The 19,107-nt window shown below is 34.1% G+C and overlaps 4 protein-coding genes across 9 annotated transcripts; 1 reads left to right on the forward strand and 3 right to left on the reverse strand.

Annotated features, from left to right (window-relative positions):
- Positions 1-4,928: 4,928 nt before the first annotated feature.
- LOC123006825 (pyruvate dehydrogenase phosphatase regulatory subunit, mitochondrial-like) lies at positions 4,929-8,759 on the reverse strand. The gene is made up of 9 exons (XM_044401645.1): positions 8,712-8,759; positions 7,676-8,657; positions 7,458-7,631; positions 7,238-7,410; positions 6,493-6,641; positions 6,293-6,447; positions 6,109-6,248; positions 5,917-6,065; positions 4,929-5,870 (listed from the first exon to the last, which is right to left on the reverse strand). Exons 2-9 carry the CDS (start codon positions 8,481-8,483, stop codon positions 4,973-4,975), a joined length of 2,646 nt encoding a protein of 881 aa, XP_044257580.1. The 5' UTR covers positions 8,484-8,657; positions 8,712-8,759; the 3' UTR covers positions 4,929-4,972.
- Positions 8,760-8,905: 146 nt separating this feature from the next.
- On the reverse strand, positions 8,906-13,411 carry LOC123006826 (heat shock factor protein-like). 5 transcript variants are annotated; one of them, XM_044401646.1, is made up of 13 exons: positions 13,122-13,411; positions 12,970-13,057; positions 12,747-12,909; positions 12,278-12,386; positions 11,687-12,063; positions 11,427-11,639; positions 11,308-11,343; positions 10,877-10,996; positions 10,373-10,704; positions 10,194-10,326; positions 10,013-10,051; positions 9,846-9,918; positions 8,906-9,793 (listed from the first exon to the last, which is right to left on the reverse strand). In XM_044401646.1, exons 3-13 carry the CDS (start codon positions 12,849-12,851, stop codon positions 9,600-9,602), a joined length of 1,731 nt encoding a protein of 576 aa, XP_044257581.1. In that variant the 5' UTR covers positions 12,852-12,909; positions 12,970-13,057; positions 13,122-13,411; the 3' UTR covers positions 8,906-9,599. The 5 variants fall into 5 exon arrangements, with proteins under 5 accessions (XP_044257581.1, XP_044257584.1, XP_044257583.1 ...); XM_044401649.1 differs by having other exon boundaries at positions 11,687-11,890; positions 11,939-12,063; positions 12,970-13,403; XM_044401648.1 differs by lacking the exon at positions 10,013-10,051 and having other exon boundaries at positions 12,970-13,411.
- On the forward strand, positions 13,054-17,716 carry LOC123006824 (protein pigeon). 2 transcript variants are annotated; one of them, XM_044401643.1, is made up of 11 exons: positions 13,055-13,365; positions 14,070-14,477; positions 14,531-14,778; positions 15,288-15,452; positions 15,504-15,663; positions 15,709-16,016; positions 16,060-16,620; positions 16,666-16,880; positions 16,928-17,142; positions 17,188-17,394; positions 17,443-17,716. In XM_044401643.1, exons 1-11 carry the CDS (start codon positions 13,302-13,304, stop codon positions 17,583-17,585), a joined length of 2,694 nt encoding a protein of 897 aa, XP_044257578.1. In that variant the 5' UTR covers positions 13,055-13,301; the 3' UTR covers positions 17,586-17,716.
- Positions 17,567-18,852, reverse strand: LOC123006827 (replication termination factor 2). Its single transcript, XM_044401651.1, has 6 exons — positions 18,704-18,852; positions 18,473-18,652; positions 18,219-18,425; positions 18,012-18,173; positions 17,908-17,958; positions 17,567-17,854 (listed from the first exon to the last, which is right to left on the reverse strand). Exons 1-6 carry the CDS (start codon positions 18,770-18,772, stop codon positions 17,624-17,626), a joined length of 900 nt encoding a protein of 299 aa, XP_044257586.1. The 5' UTR covers positions 18,773-18,852; the 3' UTR covers positions 17,567-17,623.
- Between the last annotated feature and the right edge of the window lie 255 nt (positions 18,853-19,107).

The following is a 19,107-nucleotide window of genomic DNA, read 5'->3' on the forward strand; positions in this document are numbered from 1 at the left end:
CTTTATCATACGTTAATTATTTCTTCCAAAAAATAAATAGTTTAAGCAAAAAACGTTTGGTTACATACTTTTTATTTACCTTCCAATCGGATAAGTGAATTTTAGAGATTTCTTAGAAAAGGTTAATTACTAGGTTATTAAAATGGCTTGTCTGAGGCAAAACCAATTTATTTATTCTCTTTCGTTCAAGATGCCGAAAATACAAAGTCGAGAATAAAAATTTATCCCAACTTTGATTATATATCACTACATATTTGGCATATATCGGAGCATATTTCTCACATCTGGTGCATATTTTTGTGAAAATACGTGCATATAATCCGAGCCTTACTAATTGCACTAAAATTAAGATTTCGAAAAATTGTGGATCAAGAAAATCGAGTTGAATAAATAAACATGTTTATAAAAGGAAATGAACTTTTTATCTGTTCAACCTTTGACATCGTATACAAAGACCAGTGTGGTTGATTGACACTTTTCATTTGGTCTTGTTTTGAATTCAAAAGACATCTCGTCGAAAAAAATCAATGCTCGCGTCAAAATTTTAAATGAAAAAAGCATTGTCAACCCGAGATGACAAGTGTGATAGAGGCGCCCTTCGCCTTATTTCTCTATAACCAATTAAGCTATCGATTCCGAACCGATATGATAATGCACGCGGCGCGACATAAACATCCCATGTTGGTACACCTGTTGACTTGTAATTAGTTCGACGATCTCTGAACAGTTACCTGATTATCCTGCGAGGGAGGGAGTCCTGTCACATAGGAACGTGGGCGTATCTATTGACAGTTTTCTAGTAGCCAATCGCAGCAGGTCAACCGTTACCCTGGTTACCATCTTTGTCCTTACTTGCGATAAAGCAATCTGCTCTTTCTACTTAAATCTCCACAAAAACCCGACAAGACTCCCGATTATTACAGATTAATGTCCTTGGACGAGTCGATATGGGTTGCAAGGCAACCGACGCCATTATTACCGAAATTTTTGTCTTTGGCTTGTAATAAAGCTTGTTAAACAAATCTGAAAATATCTAGAACGAGATGATGTAACCCAGTGTTGTCGTATCCCCAATCCCTAATAAGAATTGACCTTTGATTGACACCAATAAAGAGTTGTTGAAACAAGCCAAGCTAAATACAATACGCTCCTGGCGATGCAACGAGCTGGCGCCCTCGAACTTAATTGAGACAAATCTTAATACAACACAAACAAGAAAATTGAAGTGARGTTCAACTGGGCGGCATACCTACATTTTAATTCGTTATTTATTAATTGGTTTTAATTAAAGAGGTCAATGGTGTATCCGAATCCGAAAAACGTTGCCAGAAAATTAATGAACGTCACACATTTGTCCTGATTCATTTATTACCATTACAAGAATCATTTGTCGTCTTTTAAAGGACTAAATGACAAATTCTTCCAGGTATGTGAAATTTCAAAGAAAAACCATTAGTGCACAGCGATTAACACACCCCAAATTTGACAATTTGCTAAACTAAGTCAATATTTAGCTGCATGTGATCGCAAAAGTTCACACCGATTTTTGACTTCTATTCAACTATTAAACACTTGACTGGAACTGACCCTTAGACAGTTACGATTTGCAAAACTTGTCAATAAAACAAATAAAATTATTCCTATTATTTATGGGTAAACACTGCCCATTATAGAAATTCCGTTATGCTATCGATACCTTCCGCAAAACAATATTTTCAATCCTAATTTTTCCTCTGCTTAGTAACCAAATAACAACATACTTAAAATAAATGATTACAGCATCATTTTTATTATTGACGCTCAATAAGGTTAATATCAGAATAACATATATTTTAATTAGTATTATCTAAAGCAAAACAACTATCTGTTTTTCTATTTTGCAAGAAATTCGTGATAAAATCTGTGGAAATTATAGTGCGTCTAAAATAAGTGAAAACAACGTTCAACAAACAACATGACTTTTAAAATCTGTCTATGTTTAGCTGATCGTCTTTAACAATGCAAATGTTCCGTTTTTGTTTAAAAATAGTATATAAAAGATATTAACATAAAAAAACAAAGTCATTTTAAACAAGAACTAACATTATTTAATTAAAAAATTCATTGTCCAATTATATGATATGAGCAGAGAAAAATTATTCCAAAATCAAAAGAAAAATCAACTTTTCTTTTCACTGAATAAGAATAATGAAGTTTTAATTACAGATTTGCTCGTTTCAGGTAAAGCAAAAAATGTTTTTCCTTTGCAGTTTTGACGTAAAATCGAAGATAATTTTTTTTATTCCTCTTGTAAACTCAATCCGAAGACATAATGTATATTATATAACAAGATAAAGAAGAGACTTTTTATAATAAAAAATGCGAGGCTATAGAAATCTTCTCTATGTTTTATATAATTTTTTTTTCACTATTAGCACATTTATTAACCACAAAAACAACGGTAAAAAATAAATATTCTTTATTTAATGACCATGTTGCCTTAGACGCAACATGTTGTAATTCAACTACTTTTTTTGTTAATTCGCTATTACAAACAGTAATTAATTACTTACCTGAGTTATTAACTTAATCTGGAAGAATTTCTTTATGTCATTTTTGTAATTGTGCATCTATTAATGAATTTTTTAACTTCATATAATATGAAACATTTGTTAAAATAACAAAGAAAAGGAAAAAAAAGTGTTAAAATTTGCCTCACTACCGATAGTATTTTGACAAGAAATAAACCCATTTGTTGTTTTGACAGTTTGACCAAGACAGAAGAATTAAAAGTGGGCTTATTCTGATGTTTTTTAATGAAAAAGTTTAGGTAATTAAAGTAATATAAAAATGTGATCGTATTTAAAAAAAATTGTTTTGTTTTTGAGTTATGCAATTTTTTTGTCAAAAAAAATGAATATAAACTAGATAGTTGTAATTTTTAGATCATAARCTCAATGAAAAAAATGTTTTTTTAGTGGGTTGTCATTTAAAAAATATATTTTTGTAAAACTTAAAAACAAAAGATTTTGAAAAATTTTATTTTTCATAAAACATCACATTTTTATAGTACTTTATTATTCATTAATTAGTTCTTCCAAAAAATAAATAATTTAAGCAATTTTTTGGTTCCATACTTTTTATTTACCCGTTATGGCTATAATCCTTCCATTTATTTATTCTCTTTCGTTCAAGATGCCAAAAATACAAAGTCGAGAATAAAAATTTATCCCAACTTTGATGTTTTATTGTTAAAAGTTTTCCATATCAATGCATATTTGGCATATATTGGAGCATATTTCTTAATATCTTCTACACATTTTTGTGAAAATATGCGCATATTTTACGCATATAATCCGGGCCTTAATAATAAGTAGTTTTAAAAAATAATATTCTAAACATATTTGTATGAATATCGGTATTTACGTCTAATTCATTGTCTTTGATCTATCATCAAAATGATTATTGACCACTTTGAGAGAAAAAGAACTTGACAACCTCTCGACAAACTAAATAATACAACTAGTAGTGAAAAAATATGTTTTCCTCCAGAAAATTGGATATGGTTTCACTTAGTTCAAAAAAAAATGCAAAAAAATTTTCCGATACGGTAAGCACGAAATGCTATCATGGAAATAAAACGAATTCCTGAGYAATTTCGAATAAAATATGCCAGAGCTATTAGCCGGTTACAGTAGGGGGATCCGAGATAATTTATGTGCAGTAAGAATTTTGCGGAAGTGTCCTTTTTTCTGTAAGCACTTGATTGTAGGTTATCAAGAAATATAAAATATTAGATTGTTCAAAGAATGCCCTCATCCTCACATACCGTTCCGGCGTAGTTTCATAAGGCGTGCTTCATTAAAAGTAATTAGTTTGAGAGATTGATGACTCTTGCATTTGTACTCCACACTCAGGTCAAGAAAGAGCAAACTATAGGTGTCTAATACGCACCCTCGTTACCTTTTTTCCGCACACAGAAAGCTAGTTGGAAAAATTTAGATCTCTGACACTATTAATCGTAACCTGTCCAGAGCCAAGTATTAGCGGCTTTTTGAAAAGGAATCAGCAATTAAAAAGCTCATCTTGAAATAACGGTTAAGCATAGATACCTACAATAACTCTCTCATTGTCAACAAAAATTCCTCACTACAAATAATATAAAGCAGTTTAATTTATCCCATCAGATATTTTATTAAAAAAACATGCGGGCTTTTGTAACTACACCTAAATCAATCGTTAAAAGTCATTAACCCGCTTTATTAACTGTGGGTTACGTCATTGAATCAAGAAAAAATCGAGATTTACTTTACGAAAGGGGAATTTTCATCGAAAAATTAGAAGTGACAGCCACTTAGTCCGGCTTCAGCCGCGCCAATTGTCACATGTCACAGCAACGAATCTTTTCCTTCTACCAATTTACACGAATTGAAGAAGTGTGTATTCTTTAGAACCCCTAAATGCGACGAAAAAATCTGACAATCGAAATTACAATATTTTAACCGTCGAGTTTTTCCACTTTCGGCTTGAAACAAAGTGTATTATAAATGATTCTATACCACTTAACCATTCCATAAGATTGCCATAACAGAGGAACTCTAATGACTCTACTTAACAAGTTATTAGCCCAAGTCCTTAAAATCGCATCAATTATTCAGATTTTAAAAGCAATTCCTATTGAGGACATAATGGTATTAAAAATGGCGCCCGCCCAAATAATTATTAATGAAACGCGCTTTTGCATCATCTCACTCGACTCAAGTGCGAAAAATTAAACGTCCCACACATACAACTAAATTGCATAATTGATTAATGTAATTAAGCAAAGTAACATTGACATTAAGAAAAACTGTAGTTTATTTAATTAAACATTTAAGGCAAGTTTTATTTGCACTTGCCAGCACTAGAGGTCGCGCTACATACATTAAAATAAAACAAATCAATAGATTGAAATAATTTAATTCAACTAAATATTGCTAGTTTGTCACATCAGTCAAAAATTATTACTTGTTACATCACTTTTATAACTAATAACAGTCGGTCGGTATTTTTGGCCTAAATTAACCACATTTGTGACAGGCGGTGCATGAAGATATGGCGTTATAGAGAATCGAGTGCCTGCAATATCAATTTCATATTTGGCCTCTTTAGACAAAATATATTCTGAAGTAATTGTCTTAATGTGTGATGATCTTGGTCGACGAATAAAACCCAAACAAATCAACTTATCGGCTGAAAACCCATACCCAGCTGAAGTGACAGTACCAACAAACTCGTTGTTGCGGTACAAGGGTTCTCCACCCCATGGCCAAATATCTTTATCTGGGTCAATATCATTTAAATGGAAGAGGACGAGTTGTTTACTAACTCCGTTTTCTTTCTGTTGCTGCAGTGCTGGTTTTCCAATAAAATTCTCCTTTTTGTCTAATCTGACACTATAGCTGTTGCCTGCCTCAAATGGTGTGGTAAAACTACTCAATTCTTCCGCCCAAAACGGAATAAAACGCTCAATTCGCATGAATCTTTGAGTCAAAGTGCCGACATCGCGAGCCCCATAGTCCCGCCCCACTGTCATTAATTTATAATAGACGTGTAAAGCGTACTCTGATGGGACGTATAAGCAATATCCTGGTTCCCCAGTATGGGTAAATGACATAACCATAACATCGGAAGCATAACCCATGTTGACTTTTTTATAAGAAAACGGTGATAGTTTCATGTCGCTGTTAGACAATTCATTTAGTAGTTCGGGTGCTTTGGGGCCCACCACATTAATGACTGTATACATCGACGTGACGTCGTTTAAGTCAATTGAGGATTTTTGAGGTAAATTACGCGAAATCCATTCATAGATTCGTGTTTGTTGACTAGTTGGTGACACCATAAAGTATCTAAAATCATATAGTAAAAAAGAGTCAATTTGATATTTTTTATTACTTGTTATCTGCTTGTCTTACTAACATACAATCATTTTCATAGCCCCCTTTCTCATTTTGCATCCCCGTGTGTACTATACCACCCACYGCAATATCAATATCATTAGAACACAAACYTTGTAGATAATTGACAACWTCGAGATGGTCTGACTAGACTGGATTTAGAACCGGTTTTAGATTAAATTACAGTTACCTTTATTTCAATTTTTGAAAATGATGACATGTCAATAATACCAACACCTTCCCGACACGCCAAATACTCCTCTTTCATGTAATCGAAAAACTTTGGTTTGAAAAAACTACCAGGAGGCATGATAGGTTTAGTGTCACCGCCTGTAATTTTAATAAATTAACGAATTCAAAACCGTAAGCCTTACTCATGTATCTGGAATCAAAATAAAGCGCTCTTTCGTACGCCATCTTGATCCCAAACACAGCACCCTTTGTTTCAAGAACACTGTAAAGTGGAGAGCATCTCAGTTTTCTGGCGTATTTATATTCACACTGGAAGGGATACAAAATTGAATAATGCCTAAAATAACAAAGTACAATCTTGTTGCTACAATATGCATACWACCTGCCCACAATTTCCTTAATTCTTTGTTGCAAATACTGTCGACTGTTATGAACATCTAAAAATCTTTGTACATTGAAAGGTAGAAGATCCTGAGTGGGTTCTCCTTCTATAATCCACTCAGCTACTGCTTTACCAATCCCACCCGCGCCCTAAATAAGACATACACTCTTTTTCATATTAATGTGCATCAAGTGGGTTGTAGAAATTTATACTCTTTTTTATATTAATGTGCATCAAGTAGGTTGTAGAAGTCTAAATGCACCTTTAGTTTAAAGGCCGATTCACACTTGTGTCATTAATGTCATCAGAACAAATTTAATGACAAAAATCTTTATGTTTGTTGTTAATTTTAATTATTTTTTGCTACCTCAAAAACTGGGGTACACATATTTATTTGAAAAAATAATTTTTAGGGAAGATTGAAGTTAGGATTGTTTGAATTTTCGCATGATTGCCACCTTAAAGTAATCTCTTTCAACGACCACTTTGATGCACATTAATATGAAAACGATTATAAATGCATCTTTAATTTAAAGGCCGATTCACACAAAAATTTATTCACCCTATGTTATTTACGTTAATTCTAATTATTTTTTGCTAGCTCAAAAACTGGGATACACATATTTATTTAAGAAAATAATTTTTAAATTGAGGTTGGGATTTAAATTTTCGCATGATTGCCATGGTTGCTTTCAACGACTACTTCGATGCACATTAATATAAAAATGCGTTTTTTAACAGTTACCTGTAACGAGTTACCGTTCATACCACAAGCTACAAAATAATTCGTTACTTCAGCCGTTTCACCCAAAATCCAGCGACCATCAGGAGTGAAGTTATCAGGAGAGTTAACAATTTCCGGTTTCTTGCAATTTGTTAATTCCGGAATCCGGCGTACGGCTTTTTCCCATAAAGGAACTAAAAATTGTGTTACTCGAAGATTCAGCTCATTTCTAATAACTCACAAAAGTGATTAAAATCTTTTTTGATGTGTCTCATCCAATCCCTCGGAACTTGGCTGTCTTCAAACGCCGGTTTGGCTTCTTCTTCAAACCACCCGATCATGAAGCCCCCTTCATGCTCCCGTGCGTACGTGAAAGCGTCATAATCTCGTATTATTGGCGTTGATTCGTCAATAACTAAAAATTTAATTGTAATTAAAACTAAGAAAATTTAAATTTACTTTGAGTGAGGCGCCCCGTCGTTGCGTAGAAATGCTGGGCTGGGTATGCAGGGATGCGCACTTGTGGCGAACACTGCAGCCCCAATTCCCGGGCCCACATCCCAGCACAGTTGACGAAATACTCGCATTTGATAACCCCTTTTGGTGTCTCGACGCCGTAAACGGTTGAATTTTGGGTAAGTACTTTGTCGACTGGTGTGTGTTCGAAGTATTTCGCGCCCCCTTGTTGTGCTAGAATTGCCAGGACATCACAGATAGCTCTAGGGTTGGCCACGGCGTCTTCAGGGACCCAAACAGCCCCTTTTAAGTCATCTACTCTTAAGTACGGGTGTAAGTCTTTGAGTTCGTTTGGACTAAGTAATTCGCAGTATAACCCCGTGGGGATATTGTATGCCAGTCGTCTTTTTAAAGCTATTAAACGATCATTCGTTTGGGCTAAGTTTATGCTTCCACATTGTCTCATTTGGATGTCATAGCCCATATCTTGTAATTGTTGATATAGTTTAATACTGTACCAGATTAGGTTTCTGTGAGCGATAGGTTTAAACAAACCTAAGGTTCCGGAACCGAAATGAGAGGTCCCACTGCCTATTTTCCCTTGTTCTAGGACTATAATATCATTCCAACCATTCTGAACCAAGTGATAGGCTACAGAATTTGCCACAACTCCAGCACCTGCTATCACTATCCTTGCTTGAGTTGGGGGCGCATTTGAGTTGTTTTTGATACATTGCCATGGATTTGTAACACTTTGTGTCTTGGTTTTTAAAATATTGCTGCCGAATTTTGCTCTAAACATAAGTGACATTGTTTTATTTCGATAGAAAGCGTCATGTAATAATAAATAAAAARGTATTTTTTGCTGATCTGYTCAAAATGAACATTTTACTTTTTATATTTAAAAAATATACAAATCCATAACCTCAAACTGCGATACCGTCATTTTCAAGGACGAGTTTTGACGTTTGTCAAATCAGTGAACCTAAAAAAAATATTGTACTAGTGTAGTCTCATAAAACTTTTGAAWATAATGTACAAATATTTCAGTTCTTTATAAAAAACATTTAAAATAAAAAAAACTCTCCAAATTTGAAAAAAATMACCGAGTTAACAACGCTGTTGTAAAGAAAAAATCTTCATTACCGACTGCTTTTTTTGCAAAACAGAATTGAATAATTCTATCAATGCGATGGGATAGGAAATATTTGAATAAGGTAAAAAACACTACAATATAGTATAATGTTATAATTTACTGAAAACATATAAAACAAATAATAACAAAAAATATATTATGATTACAAAAGAAGTGAACTAGTAACATGGATAATAAAAATAACTTTTAGGAAACCTACAGCCTGTATTTGATGCCTATAAAAGCTTACAAGAAAACAGCATCAAGCAAATATTACAAGTTCAACATTTTATACAACCAAAAACCAATATTTTTGTTAATTTTGACTACGTTATTGATTTTTTGCTGCATGAAACAATCGACTTTCAGTGTGAACTTATGGGACCTATTAAAATTAATAAATACATATGTAAAGAAAAAAGTGTACATCAGTTTTTCCGAGTCTAATATACATACAAAAATAGCAATATTTATATGTTAAATAAAATAGGCTACGAAACGAACCAAAGTCTTAGATAAGTTAGATCAGTTGTAAAATAAAATCGCCAAACGTGTTTGCTAMATTGGTTTAAAAATGTTCAAATCTTAGTCTATTTGAGAAATTTCTTATCAAAAAAATAAACACACGTAGTCACAATCTGAAGTCACAGTAGTTTCCTTACCATGCTAGTTTAAAAGTCTCAAACAAAAAAAAAATGCAATCCGCAAAACCAACATTCGCGAATTTGATGGCCGATCAATTTGATCAGTCCAATTTTGTACATTTGTTTCTGTTGGGTTTAAAATCAGTAATTATTTTTTGTGTTGTATAGCGGGGAAAATAGGTTCTTCTTTGATAATTTGTGGTGTATTAACAGTTGACGATGCAGCTTCAGATGTCTGTACAGTTGCCGCATTCCCTTCYTTAATGGAATCATCAAATAGTTCAGTAAAATCAAAGTTATCTCCATAGGGGGTTAYTTCAGAACCAGAAACCAAAGGATCAGCTAAKAGTAAGTACAATTAATTAAACGGGCATTTTTTACAACATAAACTTACAAGGATCGATCAAATTCTCATTTTTATCGTCATTAACATTCAGATCATAAACAGGAGACTCGCCATTAAAAAGCTGAAACAAAATTAATTACAACACAAAATTTTGAACTGCAACAACATTTTTGATGTCACTGCAATTAACATTCATTTATTGTTAAAATTCTTACATAGACATCTTTGAAGTTTTGAGGGATCTTGTTTAATTCCTTAAAACAAAAAATACTATATGATTACAACATACTACGAACTTAGTAATTTCGAACAAGGAGTGACTGAGCTTTTAAAAAAATACAATCAAGTCAAAAGAAAAAAAATTAAGGCTCGTTAAAAACGTGTTTGGTAACTTACCCCTAGTAAGGCATTGGCATCAATAAATGGGTTATATCCGTTTAAAATATCCTTGAATTGATCTAATTCCTGCTGAGTGGCTTCCACGTGGTTACTTAAATCCGAAGTATAAGGATCACTAGGTCCTGGCATACTATAAAAACATTGTAAAACAAATAAAAACAAACGTTCAGTATTACCTCTTTATTACATCACACAAATTCGTATCACGAGTGGCAATGGCCATATTGTTACTAGTATCAGGAGTCGACGACAGTACAGTGACTGGGACCACATTTTTTCCATTGRTAGCTTTCGTAGTACTATTTTTAATTAAATTACTCAACAACGTATCCTGGGTCGACGGATTCAAAAACACTTTTTGATTATCAAAACTGCCACTATTGTCATTAACAACACCGACTGGTTCAACAACTGCTTCATTTTTTAAACTATTAATCAAAGTTTCCTCATTTAAATCCTCTTCCGGCAAAATTAAACTCTCTTCTGGCGCACCGACCGACCCAACAGACTAAAACAACACATTTCACTATTTTTAGCTTAAAGTCCATCAAATATATAAAAGAACATGACATGGTAACAAACACTGCTCCACAACCAGGATCGATTTATACAAATATATAAAACGAGTTCTCAAAAAAAAATCACGCCCGTGTGATTTTAAAATTTTAAATTATACCCACCACATATTCAGGTTTGTCCCATGTATTTTCTTCTCCATTTTCTTCAACTAGTAACTGAGATTGTAGTGGTGAATTAAGATCTGTTTGTTGAGAACCAACAGAAGCAGCAGGGCTGTCGATCTGGATGAAATTTTTATTTTTAACACAAATCTAGAGTGAGTCGGAATGATTTTAAGCGAATTATAAAAATGTTGTCCTGTCAATCGTGACTAACAAAACTACATTTTTTATTTTAAAAGAAAGTAGGACGCTTTTTATATCGACTCACCCTATAACTACAACCAATAACAAAGAAATGAGATTTTTACAAAAACCACCGACACCAGAAGTTTGACAAAAGACGTGAAAACAATCAAACTAATTATTAAAAATTACACTCTATTCAACCAGTGTTAGTGTTTTTAGGGAATTAGTCACACAAGCTGACATACCATGTCATTTTCAATTTCGATGTGGCTTCCTTCCACCTTTACCCGAATGAATGAAAAAATGAAAAGCTTGATTAGTAATTATCCAAAAACACAGCAACAACATGACTATGGATACTTACAACTGGGACATCCTCCTCGTATAAATTTGGTGTTAYATCCAGTTCGCTGTCCAATTCATGAATTGTGGGTCCTTCAGCATTACTATTACTTTTTCCATTATTACTAAGTTTACTTTTTTTATTTGGACTTTCGTGTAACATCAATTGGTACCCCCTTTTTACACCAACTGTCATCCTAGACGGTTGAACTAACGTAACTAAGAATTGAATGAGCTAAAAACAGTTTATCAYTACAAAAACAACAAAACAAACAACACTACCTTATTGACGATTTTTTGTTGTTTTAAATGTTTTTGTCTAAGAATGGCCACTTCGCGCCACAGAAGAGCATTTTCTTGTTTCATTGCGTTTAATTGATTATCGACACTGACTTGACGTCCTCTGAGTTGTTTAACGTCGCTTAAAACCTTGGTTAAATCGTCATGTTTATTACTATTTTCGTTTGAAGCTTTGGAAGTGGTTGCCTGAGAATTAGGGGGGGTTACACCGTGATTGGTTGTTTTTTGACTTACTTTTCTTTTGATATTACGCAAGAGTTCGGGGTGATCTTTTAGAAAATAAGGATGTGAAAATTGAATTTCGTCTTTATCGGAGTCCATTGTACCATTTTCAACCGTCGACATTTTATGGAAACCATCTAAAATCGATGGATGAAATAATGAATAAAACTAGAATAAACATAAAATGGCATGGTCCGATCTGATAATAACAACAAAATGGCATCCAGGTGGCCTATAAGAAAAGTTTTTCAATTATTATTTTTTAGATATAGGCCACGATTTTACGACTTGGATTTCGAAGGTATTATTATTAGATTCAGTTGTGCATGCAATTGATAAATTAATACTTACACATATTCAATTGCCTCACGAAGCTACTCATATTATTYTGTTTGTAATAGAGAGGAAGAAGTTCATACCAAAATTGGGCTTGGTTTGGTATCACAAAGCTAGTACCAGACTAAAAAAAATCACTGATAAGTATTTCAAATCGGTAAATTTCCATGTGAAACTGTTGTTAGATCATGTCCCCTTCGGCTCAATTACCCCACTTTACCCTAGACCTACCTTAATTAAACATGGCCGATGTTTTTTTATCATAGAAAAGGTAATTAAAACGCCGTTCTAGGGGATAAAGGTAAACGTAATCGGCCCTATTTAACTTATTTAAAGTTAAGGTAGAAAATGGGTTGTGTCTCGTGCCCCCCAGACCCTGATTTGAGTACGGGTGTACAAAATGGACATTGAGCCTGAATGATGGGAAATTAATCCATGGTTCACATTGCCTTGTTTTAAACATATATAAAACTACATTACTCACCGGACTCCAGCAGATCAGGTGGTCCGTCGACGGGTCATTAACCATTTTCCATAATTTACCTAAAAAGGCTGGTGTGTTTGCAGCATTTTCTCCTAATGGTTGCATTGCGGGTAATTTTTTATTGTATAACGTTTACAATACTCCCTAATGTTTGAAAATACACCTAAAGTTTTWAAAAAAAAACATTAAATTCTTACTAATTAAAAACGAGAGTCGCACAAACCATTAAACAAACAGATGGTGAGTGGTGGCACTACATAACTTTCAGACGTTACCAACGTAACAAAACTGTTGACGCGCCAACTTCAAATCTAACCCAATTCACGCGATAAAAWAAKCCCATTTGCAAAATATTATCGCTTCAATTACACTCACCGTCATTGCAAAACAACCAATTAAAACCATCGAGTCKAATGTAAAGCACGTTCAAATACTTTTCTTAACTTAAGACTTTTTCTCCTCCAATTCGCATTTTTCGAAAATAAATAATTTTGCTTCAAGAGATGTGATAACTGGTTCAAATTTGTGATCAGACACAACGTTGCAAGGCCTGTGATGGTGACAGTGGATAATTTTGCCTCAAAATTGTGCTCTATAATTTTAGGAAAAAATCCTGAAGGTGAGCTAATTGTTCATAATCTCTGTTCCAACAAGTGGATCAAACAAACAGCATCATTATTCTTATTTACAAAGAAATAAACTGTTGACTATTTTTATTAATATCGATTTTCTTATCACCAACAGCAATGCGCATGCGTGGAAATTTTCATTTATCAATAGTCTAATAAAAATTACTTTTTAGACATATTACGCCACAGACACGTGGTTTGTTTCGTTTTATCCTCTCTTTATCATTTTGCTGCGTCATAATAATGAATTCTATCATTTCTACAATCGTTGATATCGGTTTCGCGCATGCCTCTATACCATCAACAAAATTTCAAATGCTGCTTGAAATCTAGTTTTTATTTTTTTGATGTAGTTTCTTACAACTCGAAATTAGAATTATTATACAGTTTTTGACAGTTACTACATGCCAATTGCTACCTACTAACTGTCAAATGACAGTTTAAAACAAAAATGGTGGAAGTTACTAACAAGTCCCAAATGTCATATTCTCATATTACTCATATTCATATACCAACAATAAACTTTGTTCAGTTCGCTGGTTACCAAATCAAACAGTTACTAAGAAAATGTCATATACGTACCAACTGACAATTGACAGTTAATATGTGAATTAACAGCTACCAAGTGGCAATTGGCAGTTACCGAGTGGCAACTGACAGTTACTAAGTAAACCGAAATTTGTCATTTTTTCAGATGAGGCAAACGAGTGGCGTTTGTTGGGCCAAGAGCAGGACGAGACTTTACTTTTCAGTTGGGTGCAATCGAGCAAAACTCAAAAACGCGTTACTAAAATCGGATTATATTCATTTTCGACGAATGACTTAACTATAATCCACACKTTTGAGTGTGTAGTGAATTGTATTCAAGCTTCCATAGATAGTAGTAAAACTTTTCTTGCTTATGTTATTAAAAAAATCGATCCCAATGATACCAAAATCTTTACGTACAATCCTTATTTATTAAAAATTGGCACAAAAAATAAAATTTGTGATTTAGACCTTGAACGGTCGAAGCAAATATTGGTACAATTCCTTTACCAAAAACATTCCGTTCTATCGGAAAATTCGCCAGTGAAATTCTTGATATTAATTCACCAGGAATGTAAGTGTTTTCGAATAAAAGACATATTTAATTCGGTTTATWACTTTATTTAGGCATTTTACAATATCAGATAAAAAATGAGAATGAGTTGAATGCAGAAAACTTCGTTTACGAATCACTAGTGCGAAAATTTACTTGGGCCCAGTGGGACCCAATCCATCAAACCCTTTACTACATCCACAACCGTAAACCAACAAGATGCCTCGTCGAAGGCGAAGAGGAAACCCCAAGTCTTACAAGCAAAACCTTACCGACTCTTTCAGGCCTGCAATTCCACGATGATTTACCYCACGAAAGTGTGGTAAGTAGTGTTAAAAATAGTATATTAAAGAACAAGTTTTATAACACGAATCGCCGTAAGCGAGTTTTCTATGGGACGAGTATTTTATGCTATTTTTTCTAATTTGCGCCCCCTTTTTTCTTATTTTAATTAAAAAAATATATATTTTTGTCGTCTAGAGAATTTTGTGTTAGTTGGTAACACTCGGCACCTACCTGATTTTTTGAATCATTTCTGCCGTCTGTCATTAAAAATAAAATTTACAAATTATTAGTTATTAGTGTTACAACATAATAATAATAAATAAAATATGAGCCAACAGAATTTAGTTTGCACTAAAATTGCCGAAGCAACAACACAAAATTTGTTACCTGACAAGTCAAAAGCGGCATACAAAAACTAAATAACCCTAAATTCATTAAAGTACAGTGTGCTTTTATAGATAGCCATAAACGACTCCTACTGATAGACGTTAATAAACGTATTATAAACGCAAATTAGAAAAAAAAATCCTTTAACTGCTGTTTTAGCTCAACATACCGCTGAATTTACCCCACCTGTCCACCGTTTCCGGTAGTTGTGGCATCTACGAAGACGATTGTCTACCTTTACGCATCCATGACTGTTCCCTTGATTTGATCGTTTTGACCAACTCAAACGGTTACGTCTGCGTGTGCCATCACTACTTGTACCAAGTAGAAAAAATCCCAGGTGTGACTATTACATTTCTGTAACCGCATTTGTAGCCAATCCAGCCCACAACTGAACTRAAAGATGACGACACGAGTTTAGTCCATTTTGCTTACTCGGTGACTGTGTTACACCAAAGCTGTGTCATCCATTGTGTCGTTCCGGGACTTCCCTGGAGCAAAGCCAAAACAATACGCCCCCTATTTAAATATCACGGTACTAAAAACCGGTTTTTACCCAAATATAAATRATGGGTTGTAGGTGACCACATGCTGGTTTTTATACCAGAAGTATGTACTCATTTGTTAGATATAGGAGCAATGCATGAGCCTTGTTGTCACGTGATAACAAAACCTTTATTAACCGACGAAACGTACAAAATGTGTCTAACATCACTTGTGACTATAGGAAACGAAGTGATTAATTTAGCGACTTTAGATTTAATTGATATGACGGTACCAACAAGTTTGCTTGTGCAAACTTTCAAAAGTAATGCTCATCTTGGAAATAAATTGTCAATAATACATTATTTGATTTTGCATAGGAGCGAAATTGAGACCGTTTCAGAGGTATGAATGACTTCACTCAATTAGATTTGAGAGTGTTTTTCAGTTGATTTCATGGCAAGCTGAGAAACCTCTAAGTTTGGGTTTGTCTCAATTGTTGAGGGAATTTTTGATAGGAAGTTCGTACGCTTCAGTACAAAGAAACTTACCGTCAGACGCCAGTCACTTAGTGAATTTATTACCAYTAACCACCCAACATATGGGCAATGAATTAGAAGTGAGAATCAATAATAAAATGATATGTTTGTCACAAGACGTTCTTTGGAACGCTTCTATGATGTTGTTGTCGCCCCAACAACGCATAGTTCCATACAGAAGTGACATTTGGGTGAAACTCTGGGACCAACTCGCGAGAATATCAAAAGGGAAGCAACGATTCAGACCCACACAAGTCGTAGAAAAACTATTAGTGTCACTCGTGTGTTACCAGCCTGAGGCATTGTCAAGATCCAGCACTCCGATGTCCCCCACTGCCACTCTGGGGTCATCAGCAGTCCTCAACGACTTTCTCTCYATCGGGAATCAATGCCGAAAGTCGCTCGACGCTTTGCCCTTTTACGAAATCGAAAGCTGCACAGCGAGTAAACAAGAACACATAATCTCAGTTGTAAGTATTGCGCTGTTTTGCCCCGTCTGCAGCCCCATTTTCCAGAATTTACGCGAACTCAGTATGCATTTATTGAAACAAAGCGCTGAGAATAAAATCAGCAAATTCCAATGGCAATCGCAAACTCCCATGCACGTGCATGCCGTCGCCACGAGATACATCACAGCCCAACTCGAACAATCGCGATATTTGTGCCAGATTTTATGCAAAGCGGCGACTTTTGACCCCCGACAGGAGCTGGAAAAAGGATTTGTTTACATGTAACTCAATTCTGACACTTTGAAAATGCCTCAAATCGAGTTTTTAGCGAGCAATTACAAGAAGAAAGGCGGTATATTTTGTTTACWATACTGGAACGATATTATCTCTCAGTTGAGTCAATTGCGTTTCCGCTACCTCAGGGTTTTACTTCGTTTTTTGCCTTTTTGGGGTACAAAACTCTAAGTTTTGATATGTTTTTGCAATACATTCAACGCAATGTTCTCGAGTTGCAAGTCGACGTTATGAAAATTATTATGGCGGGTGAGTCGACTCAAAGCCGGACTTTTTAATAGTGAATTGTTTTAGATATTGATAATTGTAAAAATGGTTTACACAAGAAATTAAAACTCTTGACTTTACTACCGAGATCAAGGGCTAAAAGGCTCTTAAATCAATGGAATCACCCTGTGAGTCTCATGTTGAGGGCTAGGGAACATGCTTTYAATGTSTTATCGGGGGTTGAYACTGGAACAGCACGMTTACACGGAATTCAGAAAAATAAAGCTTTCAGAGGTTTTTTCAAMTTTCAATTTTTTTCAATCAATYTTTTATGTGTTTTAGGTCTGACTGCGTTTCCGTCAGGTGARAGGTTATCACCATTGGACACATTTCTTGATTTGCTTACAGCCAAAGCAAGTTTAACAGAATTGGACTTTGGGTTGTTAATTGAAGCAACAGAAACGTCTACAGAAGAATTTCTGTAATTTTATTCCCAATAAAATAACATGCATTTTTATGTGATTCAATTGTAAAAGGGATTATATGTGACCCAGTGAGCCCTATTTTGTTGTTTTTCTGATTCATGTGTCGTAAATATAGATTTGTAAACATCTGATACCTTTGGATCTTTTGCAACACTATATGATGGTTTCATTTTTTTCACATCGTGGGTACTTTCCTTAATGGAACCTGGACGTTTAGCGCCGTTTATCGGTGGTACACTTTTTTTAGTTTTTTTAGAATCCAGTTCAACCTGAGAAAAATTTAATTTTTTATAAGTGCTAAATTATGAAACACAAAAAATACCTTTTTAGAAACTATTGTTGAACTTGTTGATGGCTTTGTTTCATCGACAACCTATAAAAAAACGTATTAATCAGAATTATAATTATATAGGTTGTAAGAATTACTTGTGTCGGTGTTTCTTCTTCCACTTTGACAACTTTCTTGTTTTTTTCTCTATTTTTTTTAAATTTCTGCTGGCGCAACTCCATTCTTTGTTTCATGACCACGAGGTCCTCCTCATTGCCGTTTAAAACAACAACATCGTCGTCTGTGAATGGTTTTTGGCACTACAAACAATAAATTAGATAAATAGTTGCAAAATTAAGACTCACTTTGTGGCAGTTTTTAGTATCAATTTCCTTTAATGCCCGTTCTGAGAAGACACATCCACATGACCACAAAGCCACAAATCGGAATTTCCCAGACATTTCAAGTCCAATTACTGGACAAATGTAAGGGGCTGTCTTGTCACTGTCACCATGGTTTTTGTCAACATTTTTAAAAGCAGGATTCYGGGTCAAATTCAAATCTTTTATGTCCTAAAACCYYCAATTATRTTYAAGCAYATAAYASACTTTAGACTTACTTTAAGGCCCTTYATGTGCAATGCACTTTGTGGCATTGTTTCGCGATTAAGAAGCGACTCAATTAATGACATTTTGTTGTAAAGTTTACCCAAGCCACACATTACAATCGGAAGTTGGAGCAACTGTTGAGTAATTGCACAATATCTCCACTGAAATATTAATTCCGAATCCTTGTCTTTCTGAAATGAGGTTAGATCAATGATGAAACTTTAAAAACTATTAATGCTTACCGCTTCTGGCTTCTTTTTTACTCTTACTAATTCGTCCCGACGAGGAATTGTACCACCATCGCACCCCATTTTTTCTCAAACACCAAGAAATAAACAATTATTTCTAAAAAATTAATGAAATGACAATTGACAAGTTTAATCAGCTGTTCTGTCTCTGTCATGCGTGTTTTGCTGCGTGCTGTCATCTCTCTTGCTGCGCACGGACATCTACAAATTGGCGCTTAATTTAATTTTTTTTAACCAAATACAAATAAAATTAATTCATTTMATGTTTTCTGTTACGAGTATAGTCAACAAGTTTAATGTAACATAAGATCAATTAAATGATACACACCGAGTCTTAAAATAATTTTATTGTTTTATTTTACGTCTTGTTTATTTTTTGAGCAATCTAAAAAAATAAA

This window comes from Tribolium madens, unplaced genomic scaffold, assembly GCF_015345945.1.
Source record: "Tribolium madens isolate multiple individuals breed KSU strain unplaced genomic scaffold, Tmad_KSU_1.1 Scaffold_2;HRSCAF=44;Tcas5.2_LGX, whole genome shotgun sequence".
In the NCBI taxonomy this organism is placed as follows: domain Eukaryota; kingdom Metazoa; phylum Arthropoda; class Insecta; order Coleoptera; family Tenebrionidae; genus Tribolium; species Tribolium madens.